At 35.1% G+C, this 18,478-nt stretch overlaps 1 protein-coding gene across 4 annotated transcripts in view; it reads right to left on the reverse strand.

The window, feature by feature from the left end:
• The window catches only part of CNTN6 (contactin 6), a 177,277-nt gene that overhangs the window by 40,187 nt on the left and 118,612 nt on the right, over window positions 1–18,478 (reverse strand). For all 4 annotated transcript variants that reach the window (XM_077772914.1, XM_077772915.1, XM_077772913.1 and 1 more), the window contains one exon: window positions 9,290–9,417. In XM_077772914.1, coding sequence (XP_077629040.1) covers window positions 9,290–9,417 — 128 coding nt within the window. The remainder of the gene's footprint in view (window positions 1–9,289; window positions 9,418–18,478) is intronic.

Consider the following 18,478-nt stretch of genomic DNA (forward strand, 5'->3'; position numbering starts at 1 on the left):
CCTGTCTTCTCTCTCTTTCTCTATGCTCTTCAACTAGCACTGCATACACCTGGCTATATAATTGTAGCTAGGAAATCCGGTTATATGCTTTAAACTGTTCTTTGTCCATCGGTTTTCTTCTTTTTTCCTTTTCTTCTTTTTTACCTTTTTATGTATTTTTTATTTTCTATTATTCACCTTCCCTCCTCCGTCTTTTCTCTTAACTTTTTTGTTTGCCCTCTAGATTTGCATGTTTGTCAGATTTGTCTGTGCATTTGTTTTCCTCTGCTCCCTGTGTGTTTGTCTCTCTGTCTTCTTCTACAGAGCTACCTCAAGAAACAAACCAAAGTACACATGATGGAGAGTCCCAAATATCACTACAAGTAGGAAAATAAATTAATCAAGGACTCAACAAGAGACACCAAGAGAGACCATTCAAAAAACACTCTCTAAAAGGATACGCCTTGGACAGTCAAAGAGTCTTCTTGGATACAGGAGAGCTCACACGTGCAGAGAGCATAACAAGACTTTAAAACTAACAAGAGACAGAAAGCCAACTAAAATGACTAAATGAAAGAGCTCTCCTCCAAAGAAATTCCAAGAAGAATTGACTGCTAATGAACTTCTCAAAACAGATATAAGCAGCATAACTGAACAAGATTTTAGAATAATAATCATAAAATTAATAGCTGAGCTTCAAAAAAGCATAGGAGACATCAAAGAAACTATGGCTACAAGCAACATGGAGCATAAAAATAGGCATGATGAATTTAAAAATGCGATAAATGAGGTACATAATAAATTGGAGTCGTTCAATGCACGGATTGAAGAGGTAGAAAGGAGAATAAGTGATTAGGAAGACACCATTATAGAAAAAGAGGAAACTGAGAAAAAAAGAGACAAACTGATCCAGGAACATGAAAGAAGAGTTCGAGAGCTCAGCAATACAGTCAAATGCAACAATATCCGTATCATAGGAATCCCGGAAGAGGAAGAGAGAGGGAAAGGTGCTGAAGGAGTCCTGGAACAAATTATAGCAGAGAACTTCCCCAATCTGGGGAAGGAAGTAAATGTTGAAATACAAGAGAAACAGAAGACTTTCCTCAGACATAATTTGAATCAATCGTTGGCACAGCATATCATAGTAAAAATGGCAAAATATAAGGACAAAGAGAGAATTTTGAAAGCAGCTAGGGAGAAAGGGGCCCTAACATACAAGGGAAACCTATCAGAGTAGTGACAGACCTATCTACTGAAACTTGGCAGGCCAGAAAGGAATGGCAGGAGATCTTCAATGTGATGAACAGTAAAAATATGCAGCCAAGAATCCTCTATCCAGCAAGCCTGTCATTCAAAATAGAAGGAGAGATAAAAATCTTTCCAAATAAACAAAAATTGAAAGAATTTGTCACCACTAAGCCAGCCCTACAAGAAATCCTGAGGGGGACGCTCTGAAGGAAAGTTTGCAAGTAACAAAGATACCAGAGACATCACCACAAACATGAACCCCACAAAGGACACAAAGACTCTAAACCCANAGGAAGAACTAACAATCAGAAATGTCTATGCACTGAATATGGGAATACCTAAATACTTAAAATAATTAATCACAAACAGAAAAAAATCTTATGGATAAGAATGTGCTTATAGCAGGGGACTTTAATACTCCGCTTACAGCAATGGATAGGTCAACCAGACAGAAAATCACTAAAGAAATAATGGACTTGAAAGACACATTGGACCAGATGGATCTTACAGATATANAACCATCAAAACCCTAGAGGAGAAAGCAGGAAACAGCCTCCTTGACCTCCACCGCAGCAACTTCTTACTTGACACATCCCCAAGAGCAAGGGAAACAAGAGCAAAAATAAACTATTGGGACCTCATCAAGATTAAAAGCTTCTGTATGGCAAAGGAAATAATCCACAAAATCATTAGGCAACCAACAGAATGGGAAAAGATAGTTGCAAATGACATATCAGACAAAGGGTTAATATCCAAAATCTATAAGGAACTCACCAAACTCCATACCCGAAAAACAAAAACCCACTAAAGAAATGGGCAGAAGCTATGAACAGACACTTCTCCAAAGAGGACATCCAGATGGCCAACAGACACATGAAACGATGCTTAGCATCCCTCCTCATCAGGGAAATACAAATCAAAACCCCACTGAGATACCACCTCACGCCAGTCAGAGTGGCTAAAATGGGCAAATCAGAGGACTCTGGATGCTGGCGAGGATGTGGAGAAATGGGCACCCTCCTACACTGTTGATGGGGATGTAAACTGGTGCAGCCCCTCTGGAAAACAGTGTGGAGGTTCCTCAAAAAGTTAACAGCCAAACTCCCCTATGACCCAGCAATAGCACTGCTAGGAATTTACCCAAGGGATACAGAAATGCTGATGCATAAGGGCACATGTACCCTGATGTTCATGGCAGTACTCTCAATAATAGCCAAAGCATGGAAAGAGCCTAAGTGTCCATCAACAGACGAATGGATCAAGAAGATGTGGTTTATCTATACGATGGAATACTACATGGCAATGAGAAAGAATGAAATCTGGCCATGTGTAGCAACCTGGATGGACCTTGAGGGTGTTATGCTGGCGAAATAAGTCAGGCAGAGGACAAATATCATATGTTTGCACATATAGGAGGATTAGGAGGAACTCAAGGGAGGACCATGGGGGAGAAGAAGCGGGGAAATGGTGGGGGAGAGGGAGAGATACAAACCATGAGAGACTCTTGAATGATGAGAAGAAACTGAGGACTGAAGGGTGTGGTGGGGGGGGCAGGAGGAGATGGGCATGGAGGAGGGCACTTGTGGGGATGAGCACTGGGTGTTATATGGAAACCAACTTGACAATAAACTATTTGTAAAAATAAAATAAAATAAAAACAAAACCAAAAAAACCCTGAAGAATGAATGATTGTCAAGTCCATAGAAAATTAAGCAAACAAACAAAACAAGGAGGTTACTAACTCTAGAGAAAGCAAATACAGGAAAATCAAAGATAATCTCTGAAATTAAGCCTGTACAGAGATAACAAACAAAGAAGGAAATCAATGTAATGGAGTCTTTAATTTTCCTCTTCTAGCAAGCCAGAAATGGAGGAATTTTTCATCTGGTATTAAATACTTTTCCTCTTCATATGTATACGTGCATAAGGCCAGTAAATTTAGTCAAGTGTAAATTTTATCGGCTCAGACGTGTGTTTCACAGATTAAAAAAGACATGTAGCACTTGGTATATTCTACTATAGGCAGAGAATAGCTTCATTTCATTGTATAAAGTACCTGGGGTCAATATATTCCAGTTTACCTGGAGGAACTATCACCCATTTGTTTTCACTTCAATATTTAAGTGATTTAGAACAAATATGAAAAGACTACCAAAACCTCAGAATAAAACAAAGAACAGTCTAGAGAAAGTAACTGTCTACAATTCGAGTTGTCTAAATGAGAAAACATGTCTTGGTACCATGCAAGGTAACACTGAAAAATTCCCTAGCAAGTAACAATGTAAAATGTAAACACAGATCTTTTATATCAATGAGTAATCAGATATTAAAAAGAGCAGGCACCGTAGATTATGTGTAATGAATTAGATACACCAACTACTCAGTTTTAAAGCTGTTACTACGTAATAGGCAGTGACTATTTTTGGCATCATATTTATATTTCTTATAAATAGATAACATTCATTCAGTCCTCCAACTGTAACTCTGTGCTGGGCTGTAATAAAACATCAGGTGGAAGAATTTTGTAATGTTACAGGAAACAGAATTAGGCAATTTTATTTTGCCCTGCAACAGGATCTAGTAGCAAGAGAATATTTGCTTCTGAACATTTATGTTCAGGTGAGGGGAGGCAAAATGAGAAAATAAAAGCAAGAAGATGAGAATGAGGGTGAATTGTATTCATCTGATTACTTTTTTCCCTTTGAGCACCACCCCTTTCCACCCGCCTCCCTCACTTGGGTAGCAAGAATCTGCTAACTGCTTCCTTGAGTATTCAGGATCCACAGAAAACAGAACTTGCACCTGAGGCTCTTTTCCATCCTAATGATGCACATTATTCCTAAAAAATGGCACTAGAACATAAGTGACCACCGTGCCATTTTAGAAATAGATGGCTTGAGCAACAGAGGAATCCAATTCTTTTAGCATCAGATCGGAATCAAGGACATATCACTGAACTTCCACTACCTAGACTAAACCTACTCTTGGTCAAAATGTTTGTTTTTTTGTGTTTTGTTTTTAATTCTGAGAGAGAGAGAGAGAGAGAGAAAGCAGACATGAGTGGGGAAGAGAGGCAGAGGGAGACAGAGAGTTTTAAGCAGGCTCCATATTCAGCATGGAGCCCTATGTGGGGCTCGATCCCTCGACCCTGGGATCATGACCTGAGCCAAAATCAAGAGTCAGATGCTAGCTGACTGAGTCAGGCACCCCTGTGTTGTTCATTTTTAATAAAAAATAGAAAGTAGATACCTAGTGGTTTAAGCCAAGTGAAGGAAACCAGACACCAAAGCATATATACTGTATGATAGAATTTGTATGAAATCAGTGGCAGAAAAGAATCATGACAGTGGTTGCTTCTACATGTAGGGTGGGAGCAGGAATTAAAGGATTAAGATAGGGCATTCTATAGGGTGATGTTCTATATTTAGTAGAGTTTGAGATACATAGGTTATGCGTTTGCCACAATTCAGCAAACACACACTTATGATTTGCGTATTTCATTATATGTAAAGTTCATCTCAAATGGAAGAGTAGATAAATAGATACTGACTCTCATAAGTGAAAGCTAAAGTATTTAGGGAAAGTACTAATCTTTGTAAGTTACTCTATTTTCCTTTTCACTGGACTTTAAACAATGCGATGTGAAACTGCATGTGTTTCATGCAGTTATTATTACATAAATTTACTGGAAGATAAAAAAAGGAAGGAAAAAAGTTCTGCCACTTATTAATACAGGGGTCATGGTTAAGTAGTTTTACCAATATATGTCTCAGGGTAAAAATGATAATAATTATTTGCTTCACAGTGTTCTGAGGGATCACTGAGATGATGTTCATAAAGCACCATCACAGTGCTTGGAAAACAGTATATATTTGATAAATGGTGGTTATTAAAAAAGGGAATAAAGAATACAACACCTGTAAGAGTAAAAACAAAGTCTTCAAGATCTCACACTAGTTAGTAGTAAAGCTAGTTAATCTAATTCCAAAGTCTGTTCTTTTCACTTCTTTGAGGAGTGGTATTATACTCATCTGTCTGGTTTCCTTCACTTTGCTTTAAAGACTAGCTATCTGCTCCCTATTTTTATTAAGAATAAACAAAACAAAACAAAAATAAACAAAACTAAACAAAACATTAACCAATTTTGGTTTAATTTGTTCAGTGAAAAATATCTTGAACAATAAAAGCAAACAAAAGGTGCAAACCTGTAATTCATTAATATCTGTCCTTTACATTATATATTATACAATATATATTTTTTAAAAATAGCCACTTAACATTTTATCTGAGTGATATGTACTACATTTTTATAAGACTGTGGAATAAATTGTTACAAAGACCAGTATAACACTGATATTATATTTGCTTAAACAGATTTTTTTTGGGGGGGGGGGTTGTTTGTTTGCATTTTTACCTGAAGACATTATTCAATTCAAATGTCNAGATTATGCAATTCAAGTGTCAAGAAATTCACTCAGCAGTATTTTCAATATTGGTGGGGGAAAGAAAATTCCTAGCCAGTATACAAATCAACTATGTATTTTTTTTCAGATGAAAAATGCTTCCACTAATAATTTGTAAACATTTCAGGGAAAATATTAGCAGTACTGGAGACTTCTCTGTAGGGGTGCTTTTAGCCACTAAAATATGACGGATGATTTCCAATGTCCCTTGTCATTTCTGTGAAATTGTACTTTGGTTTACTCAATAGAGCTGAGCTTCTCAATAAGGCTGGGCTCAACACCTCAAATCCTTTAAACTACCTTTTAAAGCCACAAAGCCTCCAATTATCTACCGATCTTGGTTTTTCCCTTAGTAAATGCAGAGTCATAATGGTGCACACCATAAGTCTGCTGGAGAAAATGGATAGGCCATTCTCTATGCTGGTATAATAAAGACTTCTATCACAAAGAATAAACAACTAAATGAGCAGCAATAAACTTAATTTGCACATTAGATATGCTTTTCCAAGTTCCGACATTTCAGTTGAAAATAATGCTAAAGCAATGAGGCCTATAATTGAACATCCAAAACTTCTCCAGTGGGGAAACAAAAACAAATGTTGTCTGCAAACAAGATCATTTTTATAGCCTGCTGTTACTCTGCTTTTTAATAATTTTTCAAATGCCAGATCAAATAATTTCCTGTTTTATGTGATTTTCATATACCTCTTACTGTATGTACATACATACTTTTTAATCCAACTCCTCCAAAATGAAAACACTTAAACTCTCTTTTTGATTTCCTGTTTGTGCCTATGGAACATGTCCTCAGATTACATTAGGCAACTTCTGAGGCTCTGGCAAGGCTGCTGCTAATTACACTCCCAATGTTTGAATGGAAAATTGCTTTATCCTGCTGCATGAGTGAAATAGAAATCTCTGACATACAGTGCAGATAACTTCAGAATCCTCTTAACACAGATAAGCCATATCAGCTAAAAACTAAGCTGGAAAATATCTTACTCTTGTAACTATTATCTTTTTACATGTTATCTAACAACAACATTTCTTGCATGAGTGAGGCTGATAAGTAAATTCAAAGGGAGATGATTGTTTTATCAGCTTTACTGAAATTTCTCATTTGCTCCTTACCACCCTATTACGAGTAAGGTCACTATATGCTGATTTTGGTGCGAGCAACAAAATTATATTTGACTCTGTAATGACAATCAGCTGAACATTATAGACTAGAAAATACAAACACACACACACACAGTCTCAAATCATCTTAAACAACCAGATGACTACACTCAATAGTCAAGAAAATGGTTGAATCAATGCATATTATTATCGTTCTTTCTCAGATTAAAGCTTCAAATTTATAAGTTGTAAAATAATAATTCTTTGTTAGTAATAACTTGATCATTCCTACTTGAAAGGGAATGAGAGAGGATATGCTAATAACAGACTTATCTTAGACCTGTATTTACATGGCAATTCCATAGTTTAATGAAAATTATATATATAATACAGATCAATAAAAAATCTAAATTTCTAAAGATGCTTTTATTTGTATTGTATGAATTTTGTATTTATGTAGTTATTTTTAAATGTATGTATTGGTGTTATGTCTTTGTGTGTATGTGTGTATGTGTATGTCTTTCTTGTATGTGATTCTTGTCAATGGCAAAGAAGCAAATGGATCCCTCTTAAAATGGAATGTGAGTATTTCATGAAAGTTAAAAATATCAAACACAATTTCCTTCTCATTATTAGATATAAACAAATGAAAATTACTTGATATTCATGCATATTGATATATGCCTTTTTTGCATACGTAAATGATTCTCTTCCTTGTGCTGAAAATACCAGAACAGTGAGTTCTCTCCATGAAGTCTGTAGGATTTTCACAGAGCTTCACATTTGTTCCCCCTTGCAGAACAAGGCGTTCTCTATGTATTAGAAATATATGACTACAAACCGTAAAATAAGGAAGGTGAAAACACTCAGAATTTCATTATTTCCCTTTGATGCTCTTTATTGCAAAGCATCCTAAGCTTAACCCCTAAAAATGAGAGAACTTTCGTATTAAAAAATTGTTTTTAATGTTTATTATTGAGACACAGAGCATGAGCATGGGAAGGGCAGAGGGATGGGGAGACCCAGAATCTGAAACAGGCTTCAGGCTCTGAGCTGTCAGCACAGAGTCCAATGTGGGGCTCAAACCCACAGACCATAATACCATGACTTGAGCTGAAATCAGACGCTTAACCGACTGAGCCACCCAGGCACCCCAGCCTGCACCTTCTTAACTTAAACAGGGTAATAAATCTCCTTTTTTCCCTTAATGAAGACATATCATTTCTTTAAACATAAAGTATTCATACTTTTAAGTAAAGTAGTATTACAAAATATTTGCTGGAGAGATATCTTATCATTAGATATAGCTATAGCATATTCCTTGAAATGTTAAGTCCATCTCTGTCTTAAAAACCTGGTGACAATACATTCTCAAGGAAGTAAAGTTTTTCAAAATGAGCCATACTGGTTAGATTTTGACACGAGTTACATCAATTACATTTCCCTTGAGTATTTCAGACAATTGTCACCAAGCATAATGTAATATGCTTAAGACAATATTGGCAGAAGTATCTTCCAAGGGTAAAGGTAGGTATTTTTTTTTCCTTGAGACATTTTAAGGGATAGTTGAAGTGTAGTAGCTAACTACTTTTTATTTAATATATTTATTTTTAATAGAAATGATGATAAAGCACCGATTGCTGAATTTAATTATTTGGGCTTAATTAGCTGCTCAAACTACTTTATCAAGACAGTCATTTTAATCATCCAGGAGGCAAGGAAATGATAAAACTGACATAGCTTCCAGTAAACATACTAGTTTTATGAGCTGAGATTCAACAAAGTAAAGTGGCAAAGATGGGAATAGATACTTGAATACTAATTATGTCCCTTGGTGATATATGGAGGTACATTTGATTGACAGTAGCTTGAAAGTCTGAAGAATAGAGTATGCAGTTTTATCATCACAATTTATGTGAGCTTATATGTTAACTGTGATGGGAATATACTAATGACTTATATGGACATAGATATTTTCGTTTTTTTTCTCTTTGAAACAAACTACTTATATAGTGTATGCAAGAGAGTCTGCATTTCACTAGCTACACACCTAGAGTTATATAAATAAATGAACTGGTTATGTACTTGGCAACCTTATATCCAGGTAAAAATTTCATATAAAATGAGAACTTCTGAAGGAAATTGAACTAAGAAAGATATTATCAACTGACTTTATCGAAATGTCCATAGCTTCTCACACTAAGGCATTTGTGAAAATTTAAATATTTTAGGTGCAGGTGTTAATTCTGTTAAATTACTCGCTGACAGCATTTCAACTGCCAAAGTATTCACGTCTACCACGTATCCCATTGGCAAAGTAAACATACTATTAATGAATATGAGAACGCAACTCTTAAATAAATTGTGAAATCAAATATTTCACATACACGATATGATACAGGTTTAACACTATGATAGAGATTGTGATATGCATACATATCTCCAATGTTCATCAAGTACAAATGAAGATAATAAAATACCTTTTACAAGTAGGCTGCCAGTATTCTTTGCGACGCCAAACTGATTTGTAGCAATGCAAGTATATGATCCAGCATCTGACCTGGTAACATTATATATCTTGAGGCTGCCATCCTCTAAGAGAAACACTCTAAAAAGAAAATACATAATTAACAGAAGTAAGGCTCTTAAAACTAAGTCTTGAGCATTTATTTTCATTAAAAATCTTTTAATGTTTATTTATTTTTGAGAAAGACAGAGAGTGACCAGAGGAGGGGAAGACAGAAAGGGAGATACAGAATATGAAAAAGGATTCAGGCTCTGAGCTGTCAGCACACAGCCCAATGTGAGGCTCGAACTCACAACTCATGAGATCACGACCTGAGCCAAAGTCAGACATTTAACTGACTGAGCCACTCAGGTGCCCCATATTTTCATTTTAAAACATTACTAAAACCATGGTCATATTCCTTTCCTATTATTCTATTCTTGACTGTGAGCATCTTTGAATCTCCATAGTAGAATAAATGACCTTTGCTTTTAGTCTGACATGGTGTTGTTAATTATACCATCACTTGAATTATCATTGTTGGTTTTGATGCCTATTAAAAATAAAATGGATACTTGATGCTACAATGCCCATTTGCGTGATTAATAACAAATGCACTGTGCATTTGGAAAAGTCAACTCCATGGTGAATATTGAACTTGACATTAGAGAAATGCAAGATAATTTTCATATTGTTTACTTATGGCTTTATCAACCAGCTCTGACTCAGCACTTTCAGCCACCAAAAAACAGGGTTCTCAATGACAGAGTGTGCCAGAACTAGTAAGTTGAATGAACCATCTACACGGTTCCACAGCCAAAGTGCACAGTCTTACCTTGTATCCCATAGAAAAAGTTAAGAACATAAAAAGAATGAAGTCTTCATGAACCAGACTGAACTAAGTGGTCCTAAAATACATGTCATCACACAGTAGCTAATGAAGGGACAGCAATTTAAGAAGCTCCAATCTTTCATAAAGTGATTCTTATTAAGTTTTCTCTGAAACTCAGATAATCAAAAGCAAATATCAGACCACTGTTGTAATCAGGGAAACCCCAAGATTGGTCTCTTGACAGAATCACCATCAAGTGTTTTTATAAGGAGGAAAAAAAGAGAGAAATTAAAGCATGTGACCAATTTTATGTCTTAAATTTAAGAAACTTAAAAAAATAGCTCTTAAAACATTAGTAGGTAGCCAAGGTTGTATAAAAAAAGTGATTAAAACTAATTTTTAACAACAGTAATTTTAAAAGAAAGGCAGACATGACCATTGGCAAGCATGCCATATCTACGAACAATACCAAACAGTATTTGTTTCATTGCAAACCTATCATTGTGTCTAATATGTGTATCACACAAAATGTAGCTAATATTATTAATTACCCAACTTGAAACCTAGAGAATATGAGCCAACTACAGTAGTAGTAGCCAGCTTCTGATGTTGGGTTTATTATTAGTGATGTGTTCCACACTCTGTCATCAAGTGAGTAGCAGGGGCCACATCTGGGTTTACAGTGTCCCATGACATATAATCAGATTTTTGTTTAAGTAATTATCATGGAGTACTTCCCAACAGCAGACATTTGATAACTCATTTACTTTCTGAAATGTCTAGAATTCTCGATCACAGTTTACACTAACAATGGAATCATACGATTAATGACATAGAGATAAAGCTATTCTAATATGCAGCAAATTCCTGGCCAAATAGAATTCTATGTCTGATATAATTAGAAGAGGTCAGTGTGAGAAGCATTTAAATGCATCAGTTACTTCTATAATTTAGAAAAAAAACAAGGAATTTTCAGCAACACAGAAATGTTAAATTTTGCCCAATAAAGTGATATAAGCTACATATCTGCTCATATCTAAAGGCCATAATCCAAATTTCTAAGCTAGAAATGCCAATGTTTATATGTCTTATAATTTTTCACTGAGCTTTCAGAAAAGGACAATTCATGTTAAAGGTGGTTCAATATTACCGAGTCCACTGCCATTTTCTGGCTCATGGCATATGTTCAATGATGTTTGTTAAACTGAATTAAAATTGTCATCATTGAAATTGATTCTTTCTATTTAAATCTTTTCTTATTTTTTTAACGTTTATTTTTGAGAGAGAGAGAGACAGAGCATGAGTAGGGGAGGGCCATAGAGAAAGGGAGACACAAATCCTGAAGCAGGCTCCAGGCTACAAGCTGTCAGCACAGAACCTGACATAGGGCTCGAACTCACAAACCATGAGATCATGACCTGAGACAAGGTTGAATGCTTAACATATTTCTGTTGAAATCATAATCAGTCAACCAATATTTCTCAACTGCCTAGTACTGTTTGAAAATCTAAGAATCCAGGGTAGGAAAAATTACTATCTTCCCAAGATTAAATATCTAATAAGTACTAGAGAATGAACTGAAAGTTCTATCTGATTATTTCTAGCACTCATCCTTTATCCAGAAGCATCCATAGTCACTTACAGTAGACTATTTCTCCATGTTTTTTGTTTCTAATTCTGCTTGTTAATTATGATGTTCAAGAAGTTCCTCTTGAGCCATCATTAGATGCCCTTAAATAGTCATATATGTTTGCTTCTCAAAATATGACCTCATTGCAGACCTACTGAATCAAACTTTGCATTTTAACAAAACATCCATGATTGGTCCATAATAAAGTTTGAGAAGCACTAATCAAATAATTATAAGTTAAACTATAGTCTGTAAGGATTATCTTTATTTCTAAGTGAGAATCCATACTTTTTTCATAACAGCAATATACAAAAAAAATTTTTTTAAATGTTAAATCTAAATATTTTAAAAAAGTAACGAAACTAGTAACCATACTGATTTATCACTTATTAAAAACAGATGATTAAAAAATCATTCTCAGTAGCAACCTAAGAGATAAAAAGCCAGAGGTTTAACTATAAGTAGAAATTTTATTACACAGTAAATAGTATGAGTATTTCAACTTATCATTTAATTGTTTCAATCAAAAAGAAGATAAAATGCAGTGAGAAAACTTCATCTATGATAACATAGATTGAATCAAACCACATAATCAAAGCCCAAATTTTATGCAAATAATTAAACCAAAAATAGTAAAGTGAGAATTTCCAGTTCTGTTACATAGTAAAACATGGCTTAGCAGAAATGATTAGAAGGAAGGAAGGAAGGAAGGAAGGAAGGAAGGAAGGAAGGAAGGAGAAAGAAGGAAAGAAAGAAAGAAAAAAAGAAAGAAAGAAAGAGAGAGAGAGAGAGAGAAAGAAAGAAAGAAAGAACACCCAACTAAGATTAAATTGTACTAAATAGTTGACATTTTTGGATAGGGAAGAATGCATCCATACAAATTAACCGGAACATTTTAATTCATGGTTTTGGTAATATTCATAGATAAAGATAAAGACTGACTTTTTCTATCCTCTTTTGGAATATTCTAAATGATAGGTTAAAATGGTATCTGGAGGGTTGGAAAAGAAATATTAATAAAATATATTAAAATATTCTATCTTGATTTCATATAAGGATCTTTGGTGTTTAAAACAAAACACAGCTACAACTAGAGGTAAGCTTAAGTATCAAAAACATTGATAATATTTTAGAAATAAAAATAAAAATTTTTGTGAATAATTAGAAAAGAGAATATAGTTACAGAGAGGGAAGTATAAGGCNATAAATGAAAATATGTGAGCATCATTTAATGTGGTACAGCTTCTATAAATTCATTAGCAACTTATAAGCAGAATAGAGAGCCCAGAAATAAACCCACGATTTTTATGGACAACTAATCCGTGACAACGGAAGCAAGAACATGCAATGAGGAAAAGACAGTCTCTCCAACCAATGGTGCTGGGAAAGCTGGACAGCTACATGCAGAAGAATGAAACTGGACCACTCCCTTACACGATACACAAAAATAAACTCAAAATGGACTAACGACCTACATGTGAGACCTGAAATCATGATACTCCTAGAACAAAATATAGGCAAAGAATTCTCTGATATCAGCCATAGAAATATTCTTTTAGATATGTCTCCTCTGGCAGGGGAAACAAAAGCAAAGTTAGAGTATTGTCTATACTAAAATAAGAAGCTTTTACACGGCAAAGGAAACCATCAACAAAATGACAAATCGACTTACTGAATGGGAGAAGATATTTGCAAAAAATATAATCCAATAAGCACTGAATATCCAACATATAGAAAGCCCTTATACAACTCAACACCACCAACAAAAAAATAGATAATCCAATTTAAAAATGAACAGAGGACAAGAATAAACTTTTTTCCAAACAAGACATATAAGTAGACAATAGAAACATGACAAGATGTGCAACATCACTAATCATCATGGAAATGCAAATCAAAACCACAATGAGATATTACCTGACACCTAATCATAATGGTTAACATCAAAAAGACAAGAAATAGCAGTGTTGGTAAGGTTGTGGCGAAAAAGAAACCCTCGCCTTGTTATTGGGAATACAGATGGGTATAGCCACTTTGGAAAACCGTATGGAAGTTCTTCATGAAATGAAAAATATAATTACCATATGATTCCATAATTCTACTACTAAGTATCTACCCAAAGAAAATGGAAACACAAATTCAAAAAGATATATGCACACTCATGTTTATTCCAGCATACTTCTTTTCTTTTAATGTTTTTTTTTTAAGAGAAAGATAGAGAGACAAGGTACGAGCAGGGGAGGGGCAGAGAGTGAGTGGGACACAAGATCTGAAACAGGCTCCAGGATCTGAGCTGTTAGCACAGAGCCCAAATGGGGCTTGAACCTGTGAACTGCGAGATGATGGCCTGAGCCGAAGTTGGACACTTAACTGACTAAGTCACCCAGGCTGGGCAGTGCCCTGCAGCATTATTCTGATAGCCAAGATAGGGAAGGAATCCAAGCATTCATCCATAGAAGAATGGATAAATAATGTGTGCTATATATTACTCAATGGACTATTACTCAGCCAGAAAAAAAGACTGAGATTTTCCCATTTGCAACAACAGGGATGGACCTTCACAATACAATACTAAGTAAAATATATAGAGTAAGACAAATATCACATGATTTCACTCATATGTGGAATCTAAGAAATGAAACAAAGAAAGAAAGGGACAAACAAAAAAATGTAAATACAGAGAACAAACTGTTGGTTGTCAGAGGGGAGGCATGTGGGGGTGGGTGAAATAAAGAGGATTAAAATAGAAATTTTAATACCAACTTAAATATACAAATGGAAATAGAGCAATGCTGAGACTTTATTCCTTCTAAACGTATTCAGCAAATACTAATATATATTGACTTCAAAACACAATGTTAGATATTACAATAGAAGTATGAGAACTAGGGATTTAATTAGCAAGGATACACTTCTCTATGATTAAACTCAGTGGTCAAAATTGAAGGAGGTTATGAGCTATTATTAAAAGTTGACTCTGCACAGGTCCTGTACTAATTGTATAATAAATATCAACTCACTGAATCTTTAAGTCAGACTGGGGTCACTATTATTATCATCCCCAGGCTTCCTGATGGGAAAACTGAGACATGGAAAGAAGCAGTACTTGAATATTCAAGTTACCCAATAGGGCCAAGATTCCAATCTGTCTTTCTCTTTAGAACAGGAAGCAACTAGTTGAGCAAGTGCTTTTTCACTTCAAGTTTCCAAAGCATAGTTTACTAATAGTATATTTACTAAGGGCACAAACCTGAGCAGTTTACATATTTTATATATGTACATATCTTTGTATACAATGATCTTTAATATTGGAGATTATTTTTTTTAATACTGCAGACTCTTAATCTCACCTTCTGAGTCAATATGCATATTTTCTCAGGGTTCTAAATTTTTTTGAAATCTCAAAGGCAAGTTTGATATCCCCCACATTGGGAGAGTGTTAAACATAAACATGAGGTAATGATGGCAATACTAGTACTAAGAATTCTCTTTCTTCTATGCCATCCTATGCAGTAAGGTATTATTAGCAGAGTTATCAGCAAACATGAAGTTTAGTGTGAAACTGTTGTTACTGCATCTGAGGCCTAATATTTAATATTTGTAACCACTGGGCCAAGTTACTCAACTTGCCAAGTCCTCAACTCCTCACTTGTACCATGGGGATATTAGTATTATCCTCACCAGAGAGTTGTGAGGAATAAGTGATAGAAACTATTTAGAATGCTAGTACTATGCCTGACTGCTAGTTAGCAGGCAATAGGTAGGTTTTTGATGAACCAGTTTCTCATTCTTCTAAAGAATATAACCACTTTTGTAATTCGATGTCCACAGTGACAACATTGTTTTTTGTTATACTACATTTTGAACAGAGAGACCTGAGACCTGTATGTCAGGCTTTTTGAAAGGAGCCTAATGCCAGAAAGACTGTTCCCAACATTAAATTTCACTGCCTGAGATCCTTCGCAGAATTCATGCAATCTCCTGTCTATGTTCTTGCCAAGTTACTCTTCCTGATCCACAATGTTCTCATGTTTATTTTGGGGTGGAAAATAGGGTTGCTGTGAAAATGGAATTAATTAAATGCTAGCTATTAATCTCATGCTTACTCTTCACTGATAACAGTGTTTAGCTTTTGCTCTCCTCCATGACTCAGACTAAGAATTTTTCTTTAAATATTTGTTTATAGTGAGAGAGAGAGAGAGAGAGAGAAACACAGTGAGAGCACACCTGTGCTGGTGCGGGAGGGGCAGAGATAGGGAGAGAAAATCCCAAGCAGGTGCAGTGTTTTCAGAGCAGAACCTGATATAGGGCTTCATCTCACAAACCTCGAGATCATGACCTTAGCCGAAATCAAGAGCTAAATGCTTAACAGACTGAACCACTCAGACGCCCCTAGGATTTTTGATTCTCATTTTGACTCTTACTCATGCCCAATGTCTTAAAACCCTTTTGTCTGTTTGGATTTAGCAGTATATTCTGAGGTTTTAACTAACATATGGTTATCAGTCCCTGATTGTGTTGGGTTTGGCATTATGTTCTGATAGTCACCTTACACTGTTTGTATATTTCCTCCTTAACACTTCCAGTATGGTCAATTCACAGCAAAATGATAAACTCCTTCCTCCCAAGTCTCTATTCTTAAATATTCACTTAATTAGAATATTCAAACTGTTTACACAATCAAATAGAAAATTTCCTTAGGGGCACCTGAGTGGTTCAGTCGTGTAAGTGTCCAACTTTAGCTCTGGTCACTATCTCAGTTTGTGGGTTCAAGCCCTGTGTCGGGCTCTGTGCTGATAGCTTGTAACCTAGAGCCTGCTTCAGATTCTGTCTCCCTCTCTCTCTCTGCCCCTCCTCCGCTTACCCCCTGCTCATGGTGTGTGTGTGTGTGTGTGTGTGTGTGTGTGTGTGTGTGTGTGTTTCAAAAATAAATAAACATGAAAACAAGAAAAACAACCTACAAGCTGTATCTGACAGTCAGGTGACATTGGTAGATTTTGGTAGTGGCATTAGAAAATAAAACATGTGGAAAACTGAGCCACCAACCTAGGTAAACATTTCAAGGTTAACTGATAAGTTGAAGGAACACTATATGAAGTGATTGAGCATCCAGTATTTCAATCTTTCTACTGTCAAGGAATGTTAGTGGCATAAACAGAAAACAAAAGTAATAGCCTACCCATTTGCCTGATTTTATACCCTTTGCCTTCTGCTAGATGAGTTATTGTGAATGAAACACCAGGAAGATGCACTACCAATCATATGAAGTTGTAGGACTCTTTTACCTGAAACATGGATGTCAAATTTTGTGTCATTTTAAGGAATTACAGAAGGACAAGTGTAGAATGTCTTTTTCCTTGCTTTCCTGGCTTGCATGTAATAACCTATTCATTATAAATTTCCTAAATATAATAGAGATTAGCATTCACATGTAGTTATGACTACAGCGGATCTAATGTATATTCAAACTTTGGTTAACCTACATACAGAAAACAAATCTATATATATAGATCCCACATGAATAAAAATGAAGAAGGCTCTTTTCTTTTGTTTGCTTGATATCAACCATCACCCACCACAAAGTTTGAGGATGGGGAAGATTAGCAGTAGCTAAATTTAATGAACTAAAAGAAATTAGGACATCGTGCAATTATAATTTCTTATTGCTGAAACTAGAGCAATACTGCTATTTTTATAGTTAGATTATTAACTGGAGTATTGCTTCCAGTTCTGTCTAAAGATAATACCGTAGACCATGAAATTTTAATTGACGGTCTAATTTTTCTGATATCTAGAAAATGTAAAATAGATTGGATTAAAATGAGTTAGATAAGAAGTAGAAAAGTGTGTATAAATTCTGACTCTACACAATTTAGGTTTTAGGTAAAATGTCCCACTGGAATCCATTTTAGATCAAATATTGATATTAAATTTTAATAATTTTAGCACCTGATTATCATACTTAAGATGTAATATCTATGCCAATTTCACTGTCATCTAATAAGCTACCTTTTACAAAATCTTTATTTTATCAAGTTACAAAAAAATCACTGACATGATCTACAAACAAGCAAATTTCAAAGCTTGCTCATTTAAATCAGAATAAAGGTTCTCTTTTCCATCTTTTTATGTCAATAACTTTAAATAGCTCTAATGGCAACTGTACATGGAAATAGCTCACACCTCTGGCCAAGGGTAATTTAAAGATTTAATCAATGGATTAATGCAACCCTAGTTTATCATTCCTTCCACAACCATCAGACTAGTAAGAAAAGAAAAAGAAAAATGAGATCACACACAGACACACACACACTAAAAAAGAGAAAGAGATGGGGATAGAATAAAAACGAAGTGCTGTCTCAAGAGATGATTGAATGGGTGACAGAAAATAAAATATACCTCTCTACTAAATGATGTAGATCATTCTCAGTAAAGCACAATACACTTACAATATTGATTCAGTTCTAAACGAGAGGAAACATATACCAGAACACTCAAGTAAATTTATGGAAGATGTTGTTTGTCTCTTTCACTTATCTGACATTCAGGAGAAAGCACAAATATTCTTTTCAGGAAAGAGTTCTATAAGTCTCAGAGAGAAAACAAATGCTCATAATTTGCAAATCTTTCTTAAGAGTATATCCTTCACAGACTTGCCAGATGAAAACCTGGATAGAGGCTCTTCCTGAAATACCTAACAA

This window comes from Crocuta crocuta, unplaced genomic scaffold (assembly GCF_008692635.1).
Source record: "Crocuta crocuta isolate KB4526 unplaced genomic scaffold, BGI_CrCroc_1.0 scaffold489, whole genome shotgun sequence".
NCBI classification, from domain to species: Eukaryota; Metazoa; Chordata; class Mammalia; order Carnivora; family Hyaenidae; genus Crocuta; species Crocuta crocuta.